Source organism: Pseudophryne corroboree, chromosome 10, assembly GCF_028390025.1.
Source record: "Pseudophryne corroboree isolate aPseCor3 chromosome 10, aPseCor3.hap2, whole genome shotgun sequence".
NCBI lineage: Eukaryota > Metazoa > Chordata > Amphibia > Anura > Myobatrachidae > Pseudophryne > Pseudophryne corroboree.
Genome location: NC_086453.1, coordinates 51,820,670 through 51,844,390, shown reverse-complemented (window position 1 = coordinate 51,844,390; position 23,721 = coordinate 51,820,670). Strand labels below are relative to the sequence as shown.

The 23,721-nt window shown below is 47.3% G+C and overlaps 1 protein-coding gene across 8 annotated transcripts in view; it reads left to right on the top strand.

Moving 5' to 3' along the window:
* ARHGEF1 (Rho guanine nucleotide exchange factor 1) overlaps positions 1–23,721 on the top strand; it is a 139,764-nt gene that overhangs the window by 15,957 nt on the left and 100,086 nt on the right. For 7 of the 8 annotated variants that reach the window (XM_063942377.1, XM_063942379.1, XM_063942378.1 and 4 more), the window contains exon 2: positions 20,563–20,626. In XM_063942377.1, coding sequence (XP_063798447.1) covers positions 20,600–20,626 — 27 coding nt within the window. In that variant the 5' untranslated portion in view covers positions 20,563–20,599. Of the gene's footprint in view, positions 1–14,469; positions 14,551–20,562; positions 20,627–23,721 lie in introns of those variants that run through there. The other variant, XM_063942375.1, reaches the window with a different exon arrangement.

Here is a 23,721-nt window from a genome sequence, read left to right as displayed (position 1 = left end):
CATGGCTTGATAAATCTGGCCCGTTATTCAGGCACGTCAGTCCCTGTCCTGGTGGAGCTTACAATACACTACTCCAGCCACAGTATCTTTGTAATGTGGGGATATAACGGATATCCACACATACAAGAGGAGAACATACAAGTTCTGTGATCATGGAGTACGTCCCAGGGGGCAGAGCTGGAAGGCGGAAGTGCCAGCCAGTGTGCCAGTGTCCAACACACAGGTCCATTTGCCTTTTAAAGCTGTATTACCAAAGGCAGCTGTTTTAATTTGGGACTCTGATTTGCACCCCTGCCCTGCCGGAATACATGGCTTGTGTGTGTGTGGTGCTGAGGCTTGGCGAATCAGAGGCCTCAACCTCCATCTTTGCAGCTTCTGATTGGACCTCGCACTCACAGCCCATTTTAAAGTGTTGTGATGTCAGGATCACTTTCCTCCGGAGTTAAACCGTTCCATAGTAAGGGTTAATGATCCATTAAAGAAACCTATTACCTGGAAAGTTCTGCAGATATTTTTTGCTCTTTTAATTTACCTATATCATTCCGTTCCTCTTTTGTTCTAATAATTTGCTGCCTGTTACTCTCTGGAAATTTCCTCAAAATCTACTCGTGTTGCAACATTTTCAGCTATAGAAAATATAACCATAAGCGTTAACGGTAGTCACACACGTCTTCAGCCAATCAGAAATATATATTATACACTTTTACAATGCAAGAAAGATTATAAAGCTAAGCAAGCATTTTAGCTTCATGAGAGTATCTGCTATTGGTTTTTAAAAGTGTGCTGATCGTGGCGTTAAAAGAAAAAAGTAGTATTACTATTAATAGTGCATGCTGAATAAATGCCTGATTGCTATAAAAAGTCGTCAATGCACATATAATTGAAAAAAAAAAAACATTGTTCTTAAGCCGTTTCCCTGCCCTATTGTATTACTTCATTAGGTATTCTTTAAATTAAAGGGGATATTTATTAAATCTTGGAGAGGAAGAGAATGGAGAAGTTGCTTGTAGTAACCAATCTGCTTCCAACTGTCATTTTTATAGCACGGCCTTTAAAATGACAGTTGAAAGCTGATTGGTTGGTGTGGGTAATTTGTCTATGTTCTCTTTCCAAGATTTGATAAGTCTCCCCTAAATATCAAGGGTCTTAACAAAGTTCAGGAGGGAAACATTCCTCAAAGGAAGAGAAATATTAGAACTCGAGGACATACACTGAGACTGGAGGTGGGGGGAGGTTCAGGGGAAATTTAAGGAAAAATTACTTCACAGAAAGGGTAGTGGATAAGTGGAATAGCCACCCATCAGAGGTGGTAGAGGCTAAGACTGTAGAGCAATTTAAACATGCTTGGGATAGGCATATGAATATCCTTAAGGTTCAAAAAGGGTAGAGATTGCAGATAAAAAAAAGGGGCAGACTAGATGGGCCAAGTGGTTCTTATCTGCCGTCAAATTCTTTGTTTGTATGTAACTGTTGGAGGGGCTGCATTTCTGGTGACACGGAGCTCAACTGATCCTATATAGTGAGTGCTGGAGACCTGATGATGTGTCTCGAAAGTGCACAGAGCATGCTCCTGCCGATACTTGGGCCGTTCACTCTCATTAATACTCGCAAATATTCATAGCTGCCCCAGTAGATGGTTTTCCTCAGGCGGACATGTAAAATGTCGCTATGTGAAACTATACACCTATAACACACTGTAAATGTAAACATGATGTGATGTCTGTTGAATGTGTGTGTGTCAGGTCTGCGTTCATTTTCCCTTAGCCAGTCTAGCAAGGTGGAAGCAGCAGTTCACACTATAGTCTGGAGGCAGCCAGATTGTGGGCAAAATCTAATCTCGCCCTAGTTCATTGATCGCTTTCTGTGTCCTATTGGCTTATTGTACAAAATGGCTGCCTCTGCTGTGTGTAGGCGGGAGGACCACCAGTTTATAGGCGCTACAAACGCGGAGTGCAGAGGTGATGTCCTTTCTAAACCTGCTGTAAAAGAACCGTGTCACTACTTTGGCGTTATTCATTTACCACCATTTTGTATTTCACTTGCCACATTTTACTGACTATTGCCACCATTTTCCTCCTGTATGAGTAGTGTCTTGTGCACCTATCTACTTTGAATATAGGGCCTAATTCAGACCTGATCGTAGATGTGTGTAAACACTCTGACATTGGGGGGGGGGGGGTGTCACCCAGCACAGGGCTAGTCCGCCCCGCATGTCAAGCCCTAACTCCCTGCAGAGTGGCTCCCTGCGGAGGCAGACGGCTACCCGCCGTGTTTTGGGTTGCATCATCTGCGTGTGATGTCACGCAGCCGCCTTGGCCCGCCCCAGCAACGGTCTGGAGACGCCTGTGTTGTCCGGACCGCGCCCCCTCCCCCAACGGTGTTCAAACGCCGCTGGCACGCCTCCTCCCACCCCGCGACCGCCTCTGCCTGTCAATCAGGCAGGGGTGATCGCACCAGTGAGATGTTTTTCGCGAGCGCACACCACATAGGGCTTCACAGTGCGACCACTGCCGCCATAGTTTCCCTGCAGGTATTGTGCCAAAGTTTCTTCACTCCCCCCGTCACCCGCCTCCATAGCCGTGCAGGTTAATATGGGCGAGATTGTCCATATTGGCCTGCATGCACAGGCGACGGGGCACCAGCGATGAACGAGCGCGGGGCCACGCATCGTTCATCGCTGGTGCCTCCACACTCAAAGGTATGAACGGTATCTCGTTCATTAATGAACGAGATCGTTCATATCTTTGAGTGATATCGCCCAGTGTGTAGGGACTATTAAATATGGGAGGCCCCTTACCCACTAGCACCTTAATACATGGTGTTACTGGCATTTTTTAAATTCTATTAAAAGTATGTAAATGGATATGGAATTGATCCCAGTGACCGCACACTCCCAGCATTTGCACTTGAGCTCGGAAACACTTCTCCTGTGGTGTATTTGCCCTGCCTCCATCCCTTATCTATGTTCACCACAAGTCCACACATCGGGGTTTTCCAATGACCACTAGCACAAGTGCTCGTGTTTGGCGAGCAGTGGCGTATAGTGCTGTGCCAGTTGGTAATCCTCTGACAAAAGCTGGTTAGCAATAGCAAAGTTCTACTATACGTTTTGTATTTTGTTTGTTTTAGTCTAGGGGTGGCCAAAGCACCTATTGTGATTGATCCGTCGACCACGGATACTCCACCAGTAGGAACCGGGCTGATTCTTATTGGCTTGCTGCACTGGAGAAAGGCTGTGACGTGCGACAGCCGTATGCACTAAGAACCAGGCTGATTCTGATTGGCTGAGGCCAGGGCCGTAAGGTGCAATGCCCTGGGGGTTGCATGATCTGATATATAGCTGCACCCCAGCTACCTTGCATATAGCTGCACCCCTGTATCAGAGACACCTGGTCCCTGGCATACAGCTGCCCCCTTGTCTCAGAGAGACAGACAGACTGGTAACTAGTGTATCTATATGGCTCTGCACTCGCCATAATAAATATTGGGGTGTAGTTGATATATTTATCAGTACATATAAGCTTGCAGCCCCCTTTCAAGCCACCCCGTTTTTCTGCAAGATCCTACTCTATCGCTCAGAACTATAAACATGGCAATTGCTTTCACATTAGTGTTACATTTTAGGTACTGTATGCTGGCTGGTTTAAAGCCTCCACGCCTTGGCTTTTAGACGGTAACCAGGCACCCCTGCTGTAAAGCACTTAGGGAAACAGCTGACACAGGTTAAATTAAATAAGAGCATGGGTCCGTGAGAAGATGTGATCACAAAAAGACTAATGTAAAGATGAATCAAATAAACAAAAGGCATAAATCCTCTGCATTCACCATTCCTGGATCTGGGGTGCAGTGTGGTGAGTACATCGTTTAAATATAAATCGGTGTGGTCTTATACCATACTGCATCCCACATCTAGGAATGGTGAGTGCAGTGGATCAATGTGTGTATGTATATACACTGTGTGTGTTTGTGTGTATACATATGTATGTGTGTGTATATACGTGTGTGTGTGTGTGTGCATTGTTGTACTGGCCCACAGGGGTACAGTGGAAGCCACCGGTGGGCCCCCAACTCCTGCTCTAAGGATCAGGTTCCAGACTGTGCACTTGAATTATACATTATACATGTTACCTTATACTGGACTATGGTGTATTTTCTACAGTGCATTGCTGTTATTAATCGGTTATTAATCTGGTACACTATCATGCATGCAGCAGATTAATTTACTGTATATATTTATGAAGGGGCCCAGACTTATGGTTAATCCAACCAATGAGGTGGCAGGCCACACCCCTAAACATGGACCCCTGCCGCTGCATTCCCCCGGTGTGCCCTACATGCCGCAGTTCAACACTGTGTATGTGTGTGTATATATATGTATGTGTATATGTGTTTGTGTGTGTATGTGTATGTGTGTGTATATATATATATATATAATAATATATATATATATATATATATATGTGTATGTATATGTATATGTGTAATTTTTCTTTTTTTCCCCCCCAGCTAGATAGGTGGTAACAGGCAGCTTCAGATATGCAGGCAAACAAGGAAACTAGGCGTATACACAGTGCGCAAAAACACAGCCTAGCCCCTTAGACAAACTATAATTTTATTATATTATAATATATATTACAACATGTGTCAAATGGAACAGCTGATTTACCCGAGGGCACAGTAAGTAATAATAGGCAGGATTCCCTAGTTACACTATAACCACTTAAATAGTCACCCAACGAGATCTGTACACTATGGGGGTCATTCTGAGCCCTTCGCTCATGCTTTTTGTCGCAGCCGAGCGATCGGGTCCCTACTGCGCATGCGACCGGCGCCGTAGTGGACAGCGATCACCTCTGCCTGACAGGCAGAGGCAGTCGCCGGGCGGTAGGGGGCGGTACGGCGGCGTGTAGCCGCCATTTAGTGGGAGCAGTCCGGCCAACGCAGGCGGACCGAATGGGGGGCGGGCCACAGCGTCTGCGTGACATCACACACAGCCGCTGCGGGCCGGGGAGCGATGAGTAGCTCCCGGCCAGCACGCTAAAGCTGTGCTGGTCGGGAGCTACTCTTGAAGTGCAAAGGCATCGCCGCTGTGCGATGCCTTTGCAGTTCTGCGCGGGGGGGGGGGGGGGGCGGCGACACTGACATGCGGGGCGGTGCTGGGTGTCCCCCCGCATGTCAGTGTGAATGATCGTAGCTGTGCTAAATTTACCACTGAATGACCCCCAATATGTAGCTAATCCTAAAAATGTGGATTTACTATCAGTAGCCAATAATACGATTATATACAGGTCTGGTATAGGGAAAGTGAGATTAGCGGACCTGTCTGTTTCTTACTTGTGTTCTAGCGTGTTTGGGCGCTAGATATATATTATCTTTTTCTCTGACGTCCTAGTGGATGCTGGGAACTCCGTAAGGACCATGGGGAATAGCGGCTCTGCAGGAGACTGGGCACAACTAAAGAAAGCTTTAGGACTACCTGGTGCGCACTGGCTCCTCCCTCTGACCCTCCTCCAGACCTCAGTTAGAATTTTGTGCCCGGCCGAGCTGGATGCACACTAGGGGCTCTCCTGAGCTCTTAGAAAAGAAAGTTATATTTAGGTTTTTTATTTTCAGTGAGATCCGCTGGCAACAGACTCACTGCTACGTGGGACTTAGGGGAGAGAAGCGGACCTACCTGCTTGCAGCTAGCTTGGGCTTCTTAGGCTACTGGACACCATTAGCTCCAGAGGGATCGAACACAGGCCCAGCCTCGGTCGTCCGGTCCCGGAGCCGCGCCGCCGTCCCCCTTGCAAAGCCAGAAGCAAGAGGATGTTCCTGAAAATCGGCGGCAGAAGACTTCGGTCTTCATTAAGGTAGCGCACAGCACTGCAGCTGTGCGCCATTGCTCCCCATGCACACCACACACTCCAGTCACTGATGGGTGCAGGGCGCTGGGGGGGGGGGGGCGCCCTGGGGCTGCAATAAGAGTACCTTACTGGCAAAATAACACATAATATAGTCATTAAGACTATATATGTGTGTAAAATCCCCTGCCATATATTCCATAAAAAAGCGGGAGAAGCCCGCCGAAAAAGGGGCGGGGCTATCTCCCTCAGCACACTGGCGCCATTTCCTCTCACAGCTCCGCTGGAAGGACGCTCCCCAGGCTCTCCCCTGCAGTTTCCAGACTTCATAGGGTAAAAAAGAGAGGGGGGGCACTAAATTTAGGCGCAGTATCTGTATATTAATAGCAGCTATAAGGGAAAAATCACTGTATGTATAGTGTGAATCCCTACATTATATATAGCGCTCTGGTGTGTGCTGGCATACTCTCTCTCTGTCTCCCCAAAGGACTTTGTGGGGTCCTGTCCTCAGTCAGAGCATTCCCTGTGTGTGTGCGGTGTGTCGGTACGGCTGTGTCGACATGTTTGATGAGGAGGCTTATGTGGAGGCGGAGCAGGTGCCGATAAATGTGATGTCACCCCCTGCGGGGTCGACACCTGAGTGGATGGTTATGTGGAAGGAATTACGCGACAGTGTCAACGCCTTACATAAAAGGTTTGACGACATAGCTGATGTGGGACAGCCGGCTTCTCAGCCTGTGCCTGCCCAGACGTCTCAAAAGCCATCAGGGGCTCTAAAACGCCCGCTACCTCAGATGGCAGACACAGATGTCGACACGGATACTGACTCCAGTGTCGACGATGATGAGACTAGTGTACATTCCAATAGAGCCACCCGTTACATGATTACGGCAATGAAAAATGTGTTGCATATTTCTGATATTACCCCAGGTACCACAAAAAAGGGTATTATGTTTGGGGAGAAAAAACTACCAGTGGTTTTTCCCCCTTCTGATGAATTAAATGAAGTGTGTGAAGAAGCGTGGGCTTCCCCCGATAAGAAACTGGTAATTTCTAAAAAGTTACTAATGGCTTACCCTTTCCCGCCAGAGGACAGGTCACGTTGGGAGACATCCCCTAGGGTGGATAAAGCGTTCACACGTCTGTCAAAGAAGGTGGCACTACCGTCTCCGGACACGGCCGCCTTAAAGGAACCTGCAGATAGAAAGCAGGAGGCTATCCTGAAGTCTGTATATACACACTCAGGCATTATACTGAGACCAGCTATTGCTTCAGCATGGATGTGCAGTGCTGCAGCTGCGTGGTCAGATTCCCTGTCAGAAAACATTGATACCTTAGAGAGGGACACTATATTGCTAACCATAGAGCACATTAAAGACGCAGTCTTATACATGAGAGATGCACAGAAGGATATTTGCCGGCTGGCATCTAAAATAAACGCAATGTCCATTTCTGCCAGGAGAGGATTGTGGACTCGGCAGTGGACAGGTGATGCTGATTCTAAAAGGCACATGGAAGTTTTGCCTTACAAGGGTGAGGAGTTGTTTGGGGATGGTCTCTCGGACCTCGTTTCCACGGCTACAGCTGGGAAATCAGCATTTTTACCCCATGTTCCCTCTCAGCCAAAGAAAGCACCGTATTATCAGGTACAGTCCTTTCGGCCCCAGAAAGGTAAGCGGGTTAGAGGCGCGTCCTTTCTGCCCAGAGGCAGAGGTAGGGGGAAAAAGCTGCAGCATACAGCCAGTTCCCAGGAACATAAGTCCTCCCCCGCTTCCTCTAAGTCCACCGCATGACGCTGGGGCTCCACAGGCGGAGCCAGGTATGGTCACGGCGATCGCTCATGTAAACCGACAGGGCGGCACAAGAAGCAGGATGGCGATGGCAGAAGCCACAAGGATTCTCCGATGGGCGGAAAATCATGTGTTAGCACTGTCCGAAGTGTTCATTCCCGGAGTGGACAACTGGGAAGCAGACTTTCTCAGCAGACACGACCTCCACCCGGGAGAGTGGGGACTTCATCCAGAAGTCTTCCAAATGATTGTACAACATTGGGAAAGACCACAGGTGGACATGATGGCGTCCCGCCTCAACAAAAAGCTAAAAAGATATTGCGCCAGGTCAAGGGACCCTCAGGCGATAGCTGTGGACGCTCTGGTAACACCGTGGGTGTACCAGTCGGTGTATGTGTTCCCTCCTCTGCCTCTCATACCCAAGGTACTGAGAATAATAAGAAGGAGAGGAGTAAGAACTATACTCATTGTTCCGGATTGGCCCGAGAAGAGCTTGGTACCCAGAACTTCAAGAAATGATCTCAGAGGACTCATGGCCTCTGCCGCTCAGACAGGACCTGCTGCAGCAGGGGCCCTGTCTGTTCCAAGACTGACCGCGGTTGCGTTTGATGGCATGGCGGTTGAACGCCGGATCCTGAAGGAAAAGGGCATTCCGGAGGAAGTTATCCCTACGCTAATTAAAGCTAGGAAAGAAGTGACCGCAAACCATTATCACCGCATATGGCGGAAAGATGTTGCGTGGTGTGAGGCCAGGAAGGCCCCAACGGAGGAATTTCAGCTAGGTCGATTTCTGCACTTCCTACAGTCAGGGGTGACTATGGGCCTAAAATTGGGTTCCATTAAGGTCCAGATTTCGGCTCTATCGATTTTCTTCCAAAAAGAACTGGCTTCACTACCTGAAGTTCAGACATTTGTTAAGGGAGTGCTGCATATTCAGCCCCCTTTTGTGCCCCCAGTGGCACCTTGGGATCTCAACGTGGTGTTGGATTTCCTAAAGTCGCATTGGTTTGAACCACTTAAAACCGTGGAACTAAAATATCTCACGTGGAAAGCGGTCATGCTGTTGGCCTTGGCTTCGGCCAGGCGTGTGCCAGAATTAGCGGCTTTGTCTTGTAAAAGCCCTTATCTGATTTTCCATATGGATAGGGCGGAATTGAGGACTCGTCCCCAATTTCTCCCAAAGGTGGTTTCAGCGTTTCATTTGAACCAGCCTATTGTGGTGCCTGCGGCTACTCGTGACTTGGAGGACTCCAAGTTGCTGGACGTAGTCCGGGCCCTAAAAATCTATGTTTCCAGGACAGCTGGAGTCAGAAAGACTGACTCGCTATTTATCCTGCATGCGCCCAACAAGTTGGGTGCGCCTGCTTCAAAGCAGACTATTGCTCGCTGGATCTGTAGCACGATTCAACTTGCACATTCTGCGGCTGGACTGCCGCATCCTAAATCTGTAAAAGCCCATTCCACGAGGAAGGTGGGCTCTTCTTGGGCGGCTGCCCGAGGGGTCTCGGCTTTACAACTTTGCCGAGCAGCTACTTGGTCGGGGTCAAACACGTTTGCTAAATTCTACAAGTTTAATACCCTGGCTGAGGAGGACCTAGAGTTCGCTCATTCGGTGCTGCAGAGTCATCCGCACTCTCCTGCCCGTTTGGGAGCTTTGGTATAATCGCCATGGTCCTTACGGAGTTCCCAGCATCCACTAGGACGTCAGAGAAAATAAGATTTTACTCACCGGTAATTCTATTTCTCGTAGTCCGTAGTGGATGCTGGGCGCCCGTCCCAAGTTGCGGATTGTCTGCAATACTTGTATATAGTTATTGTTTAACTAAAGGGTTATTGTTGAGCCATCTGTTGTGAGGCTCAGTTATATTTCATACTGTTAACTGGGTATAGTATCACGAGTTATACGGTGTGATTGGTGTGGCTGGTATGAGTCATACCCGGGATTCAAAATCCTTCCTTATTGTGTCAGCTCTTCCGGGCACAGTATCCTGAGGTCTGGAGGAGGGTCATAGAGGGAGGTGCCAGTGCACACCAGGTAGTCCTAAAGCTTTCTTTAGTTGTGCCCAGTCTCCTGCAGAGCCGCTATTCCCCATGGTCCTTACGGAGTTCCCAGCATCCACTACGGACTACGAGAAATAGATTTACCGGTGAGTAAAATCTTATTTTTTTTTTCAGTACCGGTCTCAGAGCGGTAATGTAATGTGACGGCTTGGCATTTCCCACACTGGCGCAGCTGGTATCAGGGAATTGGACCAGTATCTCAGCGTGTGTATACCGGATCATTATCGGATGTGTTAGTAAATGTATTTGGAAGATGACCATTGTATTATTAGTTTGTTGGGGTGGGCCCCTGTTATACCAGCGGTTTTACCACCTTTTTGTTTCGCTATCCTGAATACGGATCCTGTGTTCAGCACAAGGGCTTGTTTTATAAACCGTTAAAAAGAAAGGGAGCTGTGGCCTAAAAGGTTACCATAGCCATTGGAGATACTGGCAGATGTAATTCCTTTCCTCTTTGTTTCTGAGACCTTGGGGGTAATTCAGAGCTGACCGCTGCTGTGCGTTTTTGCACAGCGGGCAATCAGGTAGTCACTGCGTATGCATCGCAATGCGCACGCGCGTAGGATAGCAACAAAGGGCATCGCCGGTCAGCGTCTGGATGATGTGAAAAATCCGATCGCATAGGTGTCCGCAAGGTGATTGACAGGAGGAGGCCGTTTGTGGGTGGTAACTGACCGTTTACTGGGAGTGTCTGGAAAAACGCACGTGTTCCCAAGCGTTTTCAGGGAGGGTATCTGACGTCCGCTCTGGCCCCGATCAACCTGACGTGATCGCACTGGAGGAGTATGTCCTGGGCGGCACACAGTGGATTTTAGCAGCTTGGCGTACACATGTGATCGCACACTTGCACAGTGAATATACACTCCCCCTGGGGGTGGCGACTATCTGAACGCAGGACTGCAAAATTAGCAGCCCAGCGATTAGATCTGAATCACACCCCTTATTAGATCTTATAATTCTGCTTTACCCAAGAACACCCATTACCCTGATCAGCATATGTTGGTGATTTTGGGGTATCTTTGTGGGGGGAGTCTCTGTGTGACGCACGGGACAGTTACTTCCTCCCACTCCTACCTCCAAGATTTTTCACGTGCTGCACCACTTCTCTGGAATTCCCTACCTCTCCCCCTCAGACTCTCCACCTCTCTACAAAACTTCAGACGGGCTCTCAAGACCCACTTCTTCACCAAACCCAGCCAAATCTCTTCCTAACACTCTGTTCTACGCTCTCTATGTACCCCATCTGTGTCACCCCTGTCTGTCTACCCCTCCCCTTTTAGAATGTAAGCTCTCACAAGCAGGGCTCTCTTCCCTCATGTGCTTACCCTTTTCTTACTTTAATAATCTTCAACTGCACCAAATCCCGCAGTCTTCTGCCACCTGATACTTATTCCAGTGTCATCTGCTGATGTAACTATGTTTATTTACCCTGTACTTGTCCTATACTGTCATCAACTGTAAGTTGCTGTTTTCCTGTTTGATTATTTATGTTCTCTGTAAATAAAGGATAATAATAATAATAATAATACTACATTCAAGTATATGTGAACTGTTTCTATACCACAAATATTGGTTGCTTTCTGACCACCCTGGGATGTTATTTTTTTCATTAACAAATGATCATCACCGACGTGAAAGCCCTTGATTGGATTATGCCTTGGCCTAATTATTAATATGTCGGATTTTCAAATCCGCCGATGATTTCCAACTTGGACCAATGTTTTTCAAACAACAATAGTAATAACTGCTTAGCAAGCCTGATTTAGCATTAATTACTATTGGTGTTTTAAAAACATCGGTCTCAGCGTTGTTTTGAAGTGGCAATAAGTGAAAAGGCAAAACCCTGTCGGTTTAGGCTTTTAAATTATTGCTACTGTAATAAATACAGGCTATCTCTCCAGAATCGCTCCCGTGCTAGCATCTCCTCGGCAGTTACCGAAGGCCCAAAATAAGCTCCACACCCAAACTGCTTTGTTCTGGTATGATCTTGGACTATTGCATAGTTTGGTTTCCAACCATTGGTGGAAAACCTTGGATGATTCCCCCTCCCGATGTTTTGGTAGACACCTGCTGCCATCCACTATTGATGGCAAAACAAGACCCCATTGGTATCGCCCCCATTGATTGATGGGTAATGGCCATCACTACTGACTAACATAGAAACTTAGATTTTGATGGCATATAAGGACCTCTTGGCCCATCTAGTCTGCCTTGAACACATGAACACGCGCACACTTACACAAGGGTTAATTTTTGTTGGGGGGCAGTTACCCAGCCAGTATATTCTTGGATTGTGAGAAGAAACTGGAGTACCCGGAGGAAACCTACGCAAGCACGGAGAGAATATACAAACTCCACACAGTTAGGGCCATGGTGGGAATCGAGCACATGACCTCAGTGCTGTGAGGCAGTAATGCTAACCATTACACCATCCGTACTGGCCTAAACTAAACCTTAATACTCCAGGTATAGCTTGTGCAGTGCTACTAGAGTATACACGAACCTTACTGTAATACACTATGTAGACAAAAGTGATTGAACCCCCGTGTGCAAGCTAACTGGTGTGCTCCTGCAGTAGGCACGTGTTCGTGGAGGTATAAAACGGCTGGAGGGACACTGATTAGAACTGTCTAACGGACTGGCTTGACGGAAGGCGCTAACAGAGTTTGAAAACTCATTGTAGGCTGCGTGATGTCATGTTTCCAGGGCGACGCTGGACTGGTATACAGAAGATTCAGTAACCCGGATGGACTGGCCAGCTCAGAGTCCAGATCTTAAACTCATTGAGAACCTCTGGGACGAACTGGAGCGATGGTTGCGTTCTAAACCGACTCTACCTTCTTCAGTGTCGCAGTTGGTCACTGTACTTAAGGCGGAATGGCAAAACATACCACCTGCTGTTGTCCAGGAATTTGTGGACAGTGTGCCACGAAGGGTGTCTGCAGTAATCACTGCACGTGGTGACCTACAAAGTACTGACATCAGTAAAATCTTGTTGATCCATTTGCTGTCAGTGTCCAATCAGTTTTGTCTACAAAGTGTATGAACATGGAATGAAACCACAACGGGAACTCTGAGCTGACTGTTCTCCTATTAATAAATAAAAAAACCACTTTCCGCAGATGTGCCGCAAACATGCCGCTGTTGTGCTTTATAGTTTCCCCATCCTCTTCATTGCCTCCTGCGCCCTCCTAGTCTCGCACTGTGTATGTTGCATTGCCACGGCTGTGCATTTAACGTGTGTCGATTGTTTTGGCAGTCTGCCAGTTGAGGGAGGAGGGGGCACCAGTAGAGCAGACAGAAGGGCTGTATACGAGTCTGGCGGGGGCTGAGCACATACCTGGGTATTCCAGCCTTATCTGCAGCTGGCCTGCTGCATAGCTGCCATAGTTTTACTGTACGCAGGAAATGAGTGCAACGTGTGTTAGTACACCCTGTGTGCACCCATGGTGTGGATGTGTCTGTGCATGCACTGGGTGCTTCTGCCATGATGTAGGCCTTCTGCACTGTGTATATGTTATGCAGAGTCCCAAGGATCACGATGCATTGAGATTGTGTCTGTGCGTCTCTCTGGTTCCTAGTGCAGTCTGGGCTTCTGCCTCCAAATTATGAGTCGATGATGTCATCGGCGTAGGGTGAAGCAGAGTTTCATAAATATCCATTCAGCCAATGGCAGCTTCCACCTTGTGTAGGCAGCTGGCGACCTTTTTAAAGGCAAGCTTCAGTGTACCTGGTTTTGCATTAAGCAGTGATTTCCCTGGGAACATTGGGGGTAATTCAGAGTTGATCGCAGCAGCAAATTTGTTAGCAGTTGGGCAAAACCATGGCCCTCATTCCGAGTTGTTCGCTCGCTAGCCGCTTTTCGCAGCATTACACACGCTAAGCCGCCGCCCACTGGGAGTGTATCTTAGCTTAGCAGAATTGCGAACGAAGTATTCGCAATATTGCGAAAAGATTTATCTGTGCAGTTTCTGAGTAGCTCGAGACTTACTCCTCCAGTGCGATCAGTTCAGTGCTTGTCGTTCCTGGTTTGACGTCACAAACACACCCAGCGTTCGCCCAGACACTCCCCCGTTTCTTCAGCCTCTCCCGCTTTTTTCCCAGAAACGGCAGCGTTTTTTTCTCACACTCCCATAAAACGTCCAGTTTCCGCCCAGAAACACCCACTTCCTGTCAATCACACTACGATCACCAGAACGAAGAAAAAACCTCGTAATGCCGTGAGTAAAATACCAAACTTCTTAGCAAATTTACTTGGCGCAGTCGCAGTGCGTACATTGCGCATGCACAATTAGCGGAAAATCTCTGCGATGCGAAGAAAATTACCGAGCAAACAACTCGGAATGAGGGCCTATGTGCACTGCCGGGCGGGGGGGGAGATATAACATGTGCAGAGAGCGTTAGATTTGGGTGGGTTATATTGTTTCTGTGCAGGGTAAATACTGGCTGCTTTATTTTTACGCTGCAATTTAGATTTGAGATTGAACACACCCCACCCAAATCGAACTCTCTCTGCACATGTTACATCTGCCCCCCCCTGCAGTGCACATGGTTTTGCCCAACTGCTAACAAATTTGCTGCTGCGATCAACTCTGAATTAGGCCTGTTATGAGAAACTTTTGTAACTGTGATCCCTTGTTCTCCTAGGTAGCACAGCCCTGGTGTCTCACCGTGATAAATTCTAGATGAAAAAGGGATTTTGGGCAGAATGTATTACGCACCCATTTTACTAAACCTTTCCGAAGTGGAAACAATGGGGAGTGCGTATTATTTTTAATTGAACATTCCACCATGCAGTGGTGAAATGCTTCCAGCAATTGGAAGCTGGTTGCGGTTGATGCCTCCTGTTTATTTTGGTATGTGTTTGTTTTTTTTTTAAGTGTTTTTTTTATTTTCTGTGGATATATAAATCTGTCTAATGAAATTTGTATCTTGGGAGTGATTGTTGTTTTGCTGTTGCTCAGTCTATGAGCTAACGTAGGCACTGCCAGGACATGAGGGGTTAGTATTGGCGTGAGAGGTCATTGAACAGGCTGTATGTAACGGAGACAGGGATTAGGCAGCACATTCCAGATATACCCTCCCTCCAGCACACAGCAGCTGGTATTCTGTATGTGCCTGAGGGAGGAGAAGGGGGGGTTATATTGTCCCTGGTGACAACCCTGGCCAGTGCCACCTCTCCGGAGTGAAGAATGGCCATGGGTGTGTATGATGTGCGGAGGGGGAGGTTGCAGAGTTGTATCTCCTGCATACCTGGCATTCCGCTCCCCGCTCCTGCACAGTCCCTGCAGGGCATCATTGTGCAGGAGGTTGTGCTCAGTCATCACCTCTCACGCGCCCCACGCTGTCTTCTGTATCATGTGGCCCAAGGGATACACAAGGGTCAGGATTAACACCTCTGTATTGTAACCTGTCTGTCTCTCCTTACACGTCATGGTTAAATTTCGGTCTCTCTCATCTGAAATCACCACAGTATTGGCCCACTTTCAGGATCCCAGGCTCAGGTGTCTGGCATTGCTATACTTGGCGGGGAATTATGTTTTAATTCACCCCCCGTTGCATATCGCACCCTGAAAGCCTCTGGCTGACCATGCACGTGGGTCTTGTAGCTTTGCAGGAGATAGGAATTTTTTTTTTGTGAAAAATAATAATCTATGATGATAATTATTTTTCTCTAATGTCCTAAGTGGATGCTGGGGACTCCGTCAGGACCATGGGGTTTAGCGGCTCCGCAGGAGACAGGGCACAATAATAAAAGCTTTAGGATCAGGTGGTGTGCACTGGCTCCTCCCCCCATGACCCTCCTCCAAGCCTCAGTTAGATTTTTGTGCCCGGCCGAGAAGGGTGCAATCTAGGTGGCTCTCCTGAGCTGCTTAGAATAAAAGTTTAAGTGGGGTCCTGTCCTCTATCAGAGCATTCCCTGTGTGTGTGCTGTGTGTCGGTACGTGTGTGTCGACATGTAGGAGGACGATGTTGGTGAGGAGGCGGAGCAAATTGCCTGTATTGGTGATGTCACTCTCTAGGGAGTCGACACCGGAATGGATGGCTTATTTAGGAATTACGTGATCATGTCAACACGATGCAAGGTCGGTTGACGACATGAGACGGCCGGCAAACAAATTAGTACCTGTCCAGGCGTCTCAGACACCGTCAGGGGCTTGTAAAAACGCCCATTTACCTCAGTTGGTCGACACAGACACGGACACTGACTTCAGTGTCGACGGTGAAGAAACAAACGTATTTTCCTTTAGGGCCACACGTTACATGTTAAGGGCAATGAAGGAGGTGTTACATATTTCTGATACTACAAGTACCACAAATAAGGGTATTATGTAGGGTGGGAATAATCTACTTGTAGTTTTTCCTGAATCAGATAAATTAAAGTGTGTGATGATACGTGGGTTTCCTCCGATAGAAAATTATTGGAGGTATACCTTTTCCCGCCAGAAGTGAGGGCGAGTTGGGAAACACACCTTAGGGTGGATAAGGCGCTCACACGCTTATAAAAACAAGTGGCGTTACCGTCTCCAGATACGGCCGCCCTCAAAGAGCCAGCTGATAGGAAGCTGAAAAATATCCTAAAAAGTATATACACACATACTGGTGTTATACTACGACCAGCAATCGCCTCAGCCTGGATGTGCAGCGCTGGGGGGGCTTGGTCGGATTTCCTGACTGAAAATATTGATATCCTTGACAGGAACAATATTTTATTGACTATAGAGCATTTTAAGGATGCATTTCTATATATGCGAGATGCGCAGAGGGATATTTGCATTCTGGCATCAAGAGTAGATGTGATGTCCATATCTGCCAGACGATGTTTATAGACACGACAGTGGTCAGGTGATGCAGATTCCAGACGGCACATGGAAGTATTGCCGTATAAAGGGGCGGTCCATCGGACCTGGTGGCCATGGCAACAGCTGGAAAATCCACTTTTGTTACCCCAAGTCACATCTCAGCAGAAAAGGACACAGTCTTTTCAGTCTCAGTCCTTTCGTACCCATAAAGGCAGGCGGGCAAAAGGCCAGTCATATCTGCCCAGGGTTAGAGGAAAGGGAAGAAGACTGCAGCAGGCAGCCCATTCATAGGAACAGCTTCTGCCAAGTCCGCAGCATGACGCTGGGGCCATACAAGCGGACTCAGGTGCGGTGGGGAGTCATCTCAAGAGTTTCAGCACGCAGTGGGCTCACTCGCAAGTGGACTCCTGGATCCTACACGTAGTATCCCAGGTGTACATTGGAAATTCGAGACGTCTTCCCCTCACAAGTTCCTGAAGTCTGCTTTACCAACGTCTCCCTCCGACAGGGAGGCAGTATTGGAAAAAAATTCACAGGCTGTATTCCCAGCAGGTGATAATCAAAGTACCCCTCCTACAACAAGGGAAGGGGTATTATTCCACACTATATTGTGGTACTGAAGCCAAACGGCTCGGTGAGATCTAAAAGATTTGAACAATTACATACAAGGGTTCAAATCAAGATGGAGTCACTCAGAGCAGTGATAGCGAACCAGGACGATATGGTGTCACTGGATATCAGGGACGCTTACCTACATGTCCAAATTTTGCCTTTCTCACCAAGGGTATCTCAGGTTCGTGGTACAGAACTGTCACTATCAGTTCAGACGCTGCCGTTTGGATTGTCCACGGCACCCCGGGTCTTTACCATGGTAATGGCCGAAATGATGATTCTTCCTAAAAGAAATATGGACGCTTTCCTGATAAGGGCAAGGTCCAGAGAACAGTTGGCGGTCGGAGTAGCACTATCTCAAGTAGTTCTACGACAGCACTAGTGGATTCTAAATATTCCAAAATCGCAGCTTTTTCCGACGACACGTCTAATGTTCCTAGGAATGATTCTGGACACAGTCCAGAAAAGGATGTTTTCTCCCGGAGAAGAAGACCAGGGAGTTATCCGAGCTAGTCAGGAACCTCCTAAAACCAGGAAAAGTATCAGTGCATCATTGCACAAGGGTCCTGTGAAAAATGGTGGTTTCTTACAAAGCGATCCCATTCGGTAGATTTCACGCAAGAACCTTTCAGTGGAATCTGCTGGGAAAATGGTCCGGATCGCATCTTCAGATGCATCAGCGGATAACCCTGTCTCCAAGGACAAGGGTGTTTTCTTCTGCGGTGGCTGCAGAGTGCTCATCTATGAAAGGGCCGCAGATTCGACATTCAGGACTGGGTCCTGGTGACCACGGATGCCAGCCTGAGTGGCTGGGGAGCAGTCACACAAGGAAAAAATTTCCAGGGAGTGTGATCAAGTCTGGAGACTTCTCTCCACATAAATATACTGGAGCTAAGGGCAATTTACAAGGCTCTAAGCTTAGCAAGACCTCTGCTTCAAGGTCAGCCGGTATTGATCCAGTGGGACAACATCACGGCAGTCGCCCACGTAAACAGACAGGGCGGCACATGAAGCAGGAGGGAAATGGCAGAAACTGCAAGGATTCTTCGCTGGGCGAAAAATCATGTGATAACACTCTCAGCAGTGTTAATTCCGGGAGTGGAAAACTGGGAAGCAAACTTCCTCAGCAGGCATAACCTCCACCCGGGAGAGTGGGGACTTCAGCGGGAAGTCTTCTACATGATTGTAAACCGTTGGGAAAAACCAAAGGTGGACATGATGGCGTCCCGCCTGAACAAAAAAACTAGACAAATATTGCGCCAGGTCAAGGGACCCTCAGGCAATAGCGGTGGACGCTCTGGTAACACTGTGGGTGTACCAGTCAGGGTATGTGTTCCCTCCTATGCATCTCATACCAAAAGTACTGAGAATCATAAGAAGGAGATGAGTAAGAACGATACTCGTGGTTCCGGATGGGTCAAGAAGGACTTGGTACCCGGAACTTCAAGAGATGCTCACGGAAGAACCGTGGCCTCTACCTTTAAGAAAGGACCTGCTCCAGCAGGGGCCTTGTCTGTTCCAAGACTTACCGCGGCTGCGTTTGACGGCATGGCAGTTGAACGCCGGATCCTGAAAGGGCATTCCAGATGAAGTCATCCCTACCCTGGTCGAAGCCAGGAAGGATGTAACTGCAAAACATTTTCACCGCATTTGGCGAAAATATGTTGCGTGGTGTGAGGCCAAGAAGGTCCCTACAGAGGAATTCCAACTGGGTCGTTTCCTACATTTCCTGAAAACAGGACTGTCTATGGGCCTAAAATTAGGGTCCATTAAGGTTCAAATTTCGACCCTGTCAAATTTCTTCCAGAAAGAACTGGCTTCAGTGCCTGAAGTTCAGACATTTGTAAAAGGGGTACTGCATATACAGCCTCCTTTTGTGCCCCCAGTGGCACCTTGGGATCTCAATGTTGTTTTGAGTTTCCTAAAGTCACATTGGTTTGATCCACTCACCACTGTGGAATTAAAATATTTCACATGGAAGGTGAAGATTCTATTAGCCCTGGCTTCAGCCAGGCGTGTGTCAGAATGGGCGGCTTTATCATATAAAAGCCCTTACTTAATTTTTCATTCTGACAGGGCAGAATTGAGGACTCGTCCTCAATTTCTCCTTAAGGTGTTTTCTGTTTTTCACATGAACCAACCTATTGTGGTACCTGCGGCTACTAGGGACTTGGAGGACTCCAAGTTACTTGATGTTGTCAGGGCCCTGAAAATATATGTTTCCAGGACGACTGGAGTCAGAAAATCTGACTCGCTGTTTAGCCTGTATGCACCCAACAAGATGGGTGTTCCTGCTTCTAAGCAGACGATTGCTCGCTGGATTTGTAGTACAATTCAGCTTGCACATTCTGTGGCAGGCTTGCCACAGCCAAAATCAGTAAAAGCCCATTCCACAAGGAAGTGGGCTCATCTTGGGCGGCTGCCCGAGGGGTCTCGGCTTTACAACTTTGCCGAGCTGCTACTTGGTCAGGGGCACACCCTGACTGAGGAGGACCTGGAGTTCTCTCATTCGGTGCTGCAGAGTCATCCGCACTCTCCCGCCCGTTTGGGAGCTTTGGTATAATCCCCATGGTCCTGACGGAGTCCCCAGCATCCACTTAGGACGTTAGAGAAAATAAGAATTTACTTACCGATAATTCTATTTCTCGTAGTCCGTAGTGGATGCTGGGCGCCCATCCCAAGTGCGGATTGTCTGCAATACTTGTACATAGTTATTGTTACAAAAATCGGGTTATTCTTGTTGTGAGCCATCTTTTCAGAGGCTCCTTCGTTGTTATCATACTGTTAACTGTGTTCAGATCACAGGTTGTACGGTGTGATTGGTGTGGCTGGTATGAGTCTTACCCGGGATTCAATATCCTTCCTTATTATGCACGCTCGTCCGGGCACAGTATCCTAACTGAGGCTTGGAGGAGGGTCATGGGGGGAGGAGCCAGTGCACACCACCTGATCCTAAAGCTTTTATTATTGTGCCCTGTCTCCTGCGGAGCCGCTAAACCCCATGGTCCTGACGGAGTCCCCAGCATCCACTACGGACTACGAGAAATAGAATTATCGGTAAGTAAATTCTTATTATTATTATTATTATTAATATGATACACTATATACTGTTGCAGGTTGGGTCCTCTACCTTATATCTCATGTCTGTGACTCTTTGTTTAGTTTTACGTTTAGCTTTTGTTTGCGCGAGTCTTGAGGTTTTATGTTTAACTTGTCCCTATGAATTTGTACTTGAGGTTGTGCTACTGGTGCTGGCATAATTTGTCTTTGTACTTGAGTACGTACTACTGGTGCTGGCATAATTTGTCTTTGTACTTGAATTTCTTTTTATTATGTTTTTTAATTAATGTGATTTAGAGGCTGCATAATTTGTGTTAGCTTACAATTAAGTGATGATAGATTTGATATCTTAAGTTGTATACATTTAAATGAACCTAATTATTCTACTTTCAGGTCACTCTCTGGCACGCCCGTCTCATAGGCAATTAACATGGATCAAGAAGATGGGCATTATGGGGTGAGTAACTTCCTGACTGCCGATTGCACGTGATCAGTGATTTATGGGTGTTTTCTATTTGTAGTAGTGTTTTATTGTCCTTTATTGGAATATTATGTAGCGCAGTGTGTGGAATATTGAATTATTTATTCATATTTTTCCCTGCATCCATTAGCGCTAATTAACCTACCATTATGTTGGAGTGTGGGCGGAAACCAGATCACCTGGGTCAAACTCACACGAACCAAGGGAGAACATACAAACTACACACAGTGCACTGGATGGAAATTGAGCCCAGGACCCCAGCGTTTAGATGCAGCAGTGTTCACCATTGCGCCTCCATTTTTTTGCTGTACCTACAGCCGCCCTGGGATGTCCTTGGCTGCTGTTAATAAGATCACTCATTTGACAACTGTGCATGCCACACTGCCCAGCATACATTACGCTACAGAATCTACACTGAAGTGCCAAATGTCATGGGATAGCAGTACGTAAAAGTAATGGTAGGTGGCGCCACCATACTGTGACATTAGGAAATGCCCAGACCTGCATCAGTTGTAATCAGACATCTCAGGAGTCAGTTTGAACAATGGCTAGGCTGCTCGTGGCAAGGCAATGTGAATTATCGCATGATAGAGGTTGCCCGATGGATGGAAGATTCCATTTCCGAAGTTGTGCGAACATTCAACATTCCTCGAAGAATAACTCATGGAAGTCATTATCATCCACCGTGGACAGGTGCTTAAGGATCTTAAGTAGCGGAGTCAGGCCAGAATTGTCCATGGTAACAGACAAGCGACACTCAAATCACATCCACATCCAAGGCAGGTGGTACCAGACGTATATACAGCAGGTCAGTGTAGCCTTCTTTAGCTTCCATGCTATATGGGAGCAGAAGACCCACCCAAGTGCCCCTTTTACCACTACAACACTGGACACACCTGGGCTTGTGACATTGCTAATTGTATCCTGGAGGACTGACAACATATGGTGTGGTCCAATAAGTAACGGTTCCAGTTGTTTCGGGCTGATGGTACGGTTAAGACCATAAAGCCATGGACCCCTGTTGTCAACGAGGCACCGCGGAGGCTGTTGGTAGTTCCATAATGCTGTGGAGTATGTTCAGGTGGTATGGGTTGGGTCCACCTGAACATATAGTAGACCGGTAACTGGTACGTTGCATTGCTTGGTGACCATTTGCAGCCCTTCATGTACTCCATGTGTCCCCACAACGATGGAATATTCCAGCAGGATAATGCATCGTGTCATTGCTCCTAATTTGTCCACATTGGTTCGAGGAGCATTTTGGAGAATTTCCGATTGTTTGCCTGATTTGTACCCAATCAAGCATATATGGGACATAGTGGTGAGTTCCATTTCCTCCCAAATATCGGGAAGCTGTGGGGATCTATCCAGACGGCCTGGGTCAACATCTCTCCAGAGGTCTTCCTAACTACCCTAACTAGGTCAACCACTATTGGTCAAGAGTGACTAGGTCGACACCTGGAATAGGTTGACATGGTCATGAGGTCGACATGGAAAAAGATCGACATGAGTTTTTGGAATTTTTTTGATCTCGTTTTCTTCGTAAAGTGTCCGGGAACCCCAATTAGTGCACCGTGTCCCCTCTCGTGGTTTGCTTCGCTCGCCATACTTCAGGCAAGGTTAGTATTCCCAATCGTAGTCCACAAGGATTGTAAAGTACGATTTTTTTTTAAAAATGATTCCTTTTTTTAAAACTTGTGTCGACCCTTTCATGTGGCAACTGATGCCATGTCGACCTAAGTGAGGTTGACCCAAAGACCGGATACCATATACACGTGTGTATGTGTGTATATATATATACATATATACACTTGACGATAAAGTCGGCACTCTGGAGGCGGTTCGATGCAGTGGAAAAATATCCTTGTTATATTTTTCCACTGCATCGAACCGCCTCCAGAGTGCCGCCTTTATCGTCAAGTCTATGGGAGTTGCTTTTTCTCCAGGAGGGCACCGGAGCATGCTGTCACATTAGAGGGAGTGCCGGGTTTGCATTACTCTATATATATATATATATATATATATATATATATATATATATATATATATATATATAATTTCCACAAATAGAGTCGCAACACACTTCCAGGTTATTTGTTAGGTGCCAGGTCAGATAAATAACATAGTACTGTCCATATGCAAGTGAACCTTCACAGGAACCACGCTTAGGATAGACCAGCACACTAATACTTTAAATGAACATTTTTCTGTATTTAATAAAGTGCAAAAAATTTGATGCAAACATGCAGCACAGGTAATTTTAGCAGCAACATATCATGTGCAGTGATATACTCATCATCCCAACAGCCGTTTCGTATGCCTTCATCAGGGGAAAAATAAGTTCAGCATGTTTATCAAAGCACTGCTCGTCCTGCAGTGCAACAAAGTAAAGTGCCAAGTGCCTAACCGCTACAGTGTAAACCCAGCCTATTTATTCCCGGTGTGTAATTACCTGCTGATCAGCTGTTGCCGCCGGCCACACGTGGGGAACAGTCTGACGTCAACCGGATGCGCCGCTACATGCCGCGCTCCGGTAAAGGCGTCAGAGGACTGGCGTGCCCACACTTCCCTGCATACAAGATGCCTGGCCGCATCACAACGCCACTCCCCCTGGGGAGACTAATCCCACCAGGTCCTCCCCTGGATAGAACCGTCCCTTCAGCGCGTCAAATGACGCGCGAGAGGCGGTATCCATACCAAGACTTGCTGTTGCCACGGGCAACCCGCGACAACAAGCCCGTCCCACCGAGGCCGGCGGGAATACCTAATCAAGAGGCACAATATCAACAATATTATTATATATATTTATGATTTATGTTCTTGTTTTGTCATACATCCCACTTAGTGATTGCTCCACAATTGGAGATCTAAATGTACATGTGGCCCTGATATGGGCATATATAGGGATTGATTTAATACTTTATGGATCTCCTTACTGGGGTATGGAAGGGTCAGATTGGGATGTTTTTATTGATTAATATTGTTGTTATATTTATTTGTTGATATTGTGCCTCTTGATTAGGTATTCCCGCCGGCCTCGGTGGGACGGGCTTGTTGTCGCGGGTTGCCCG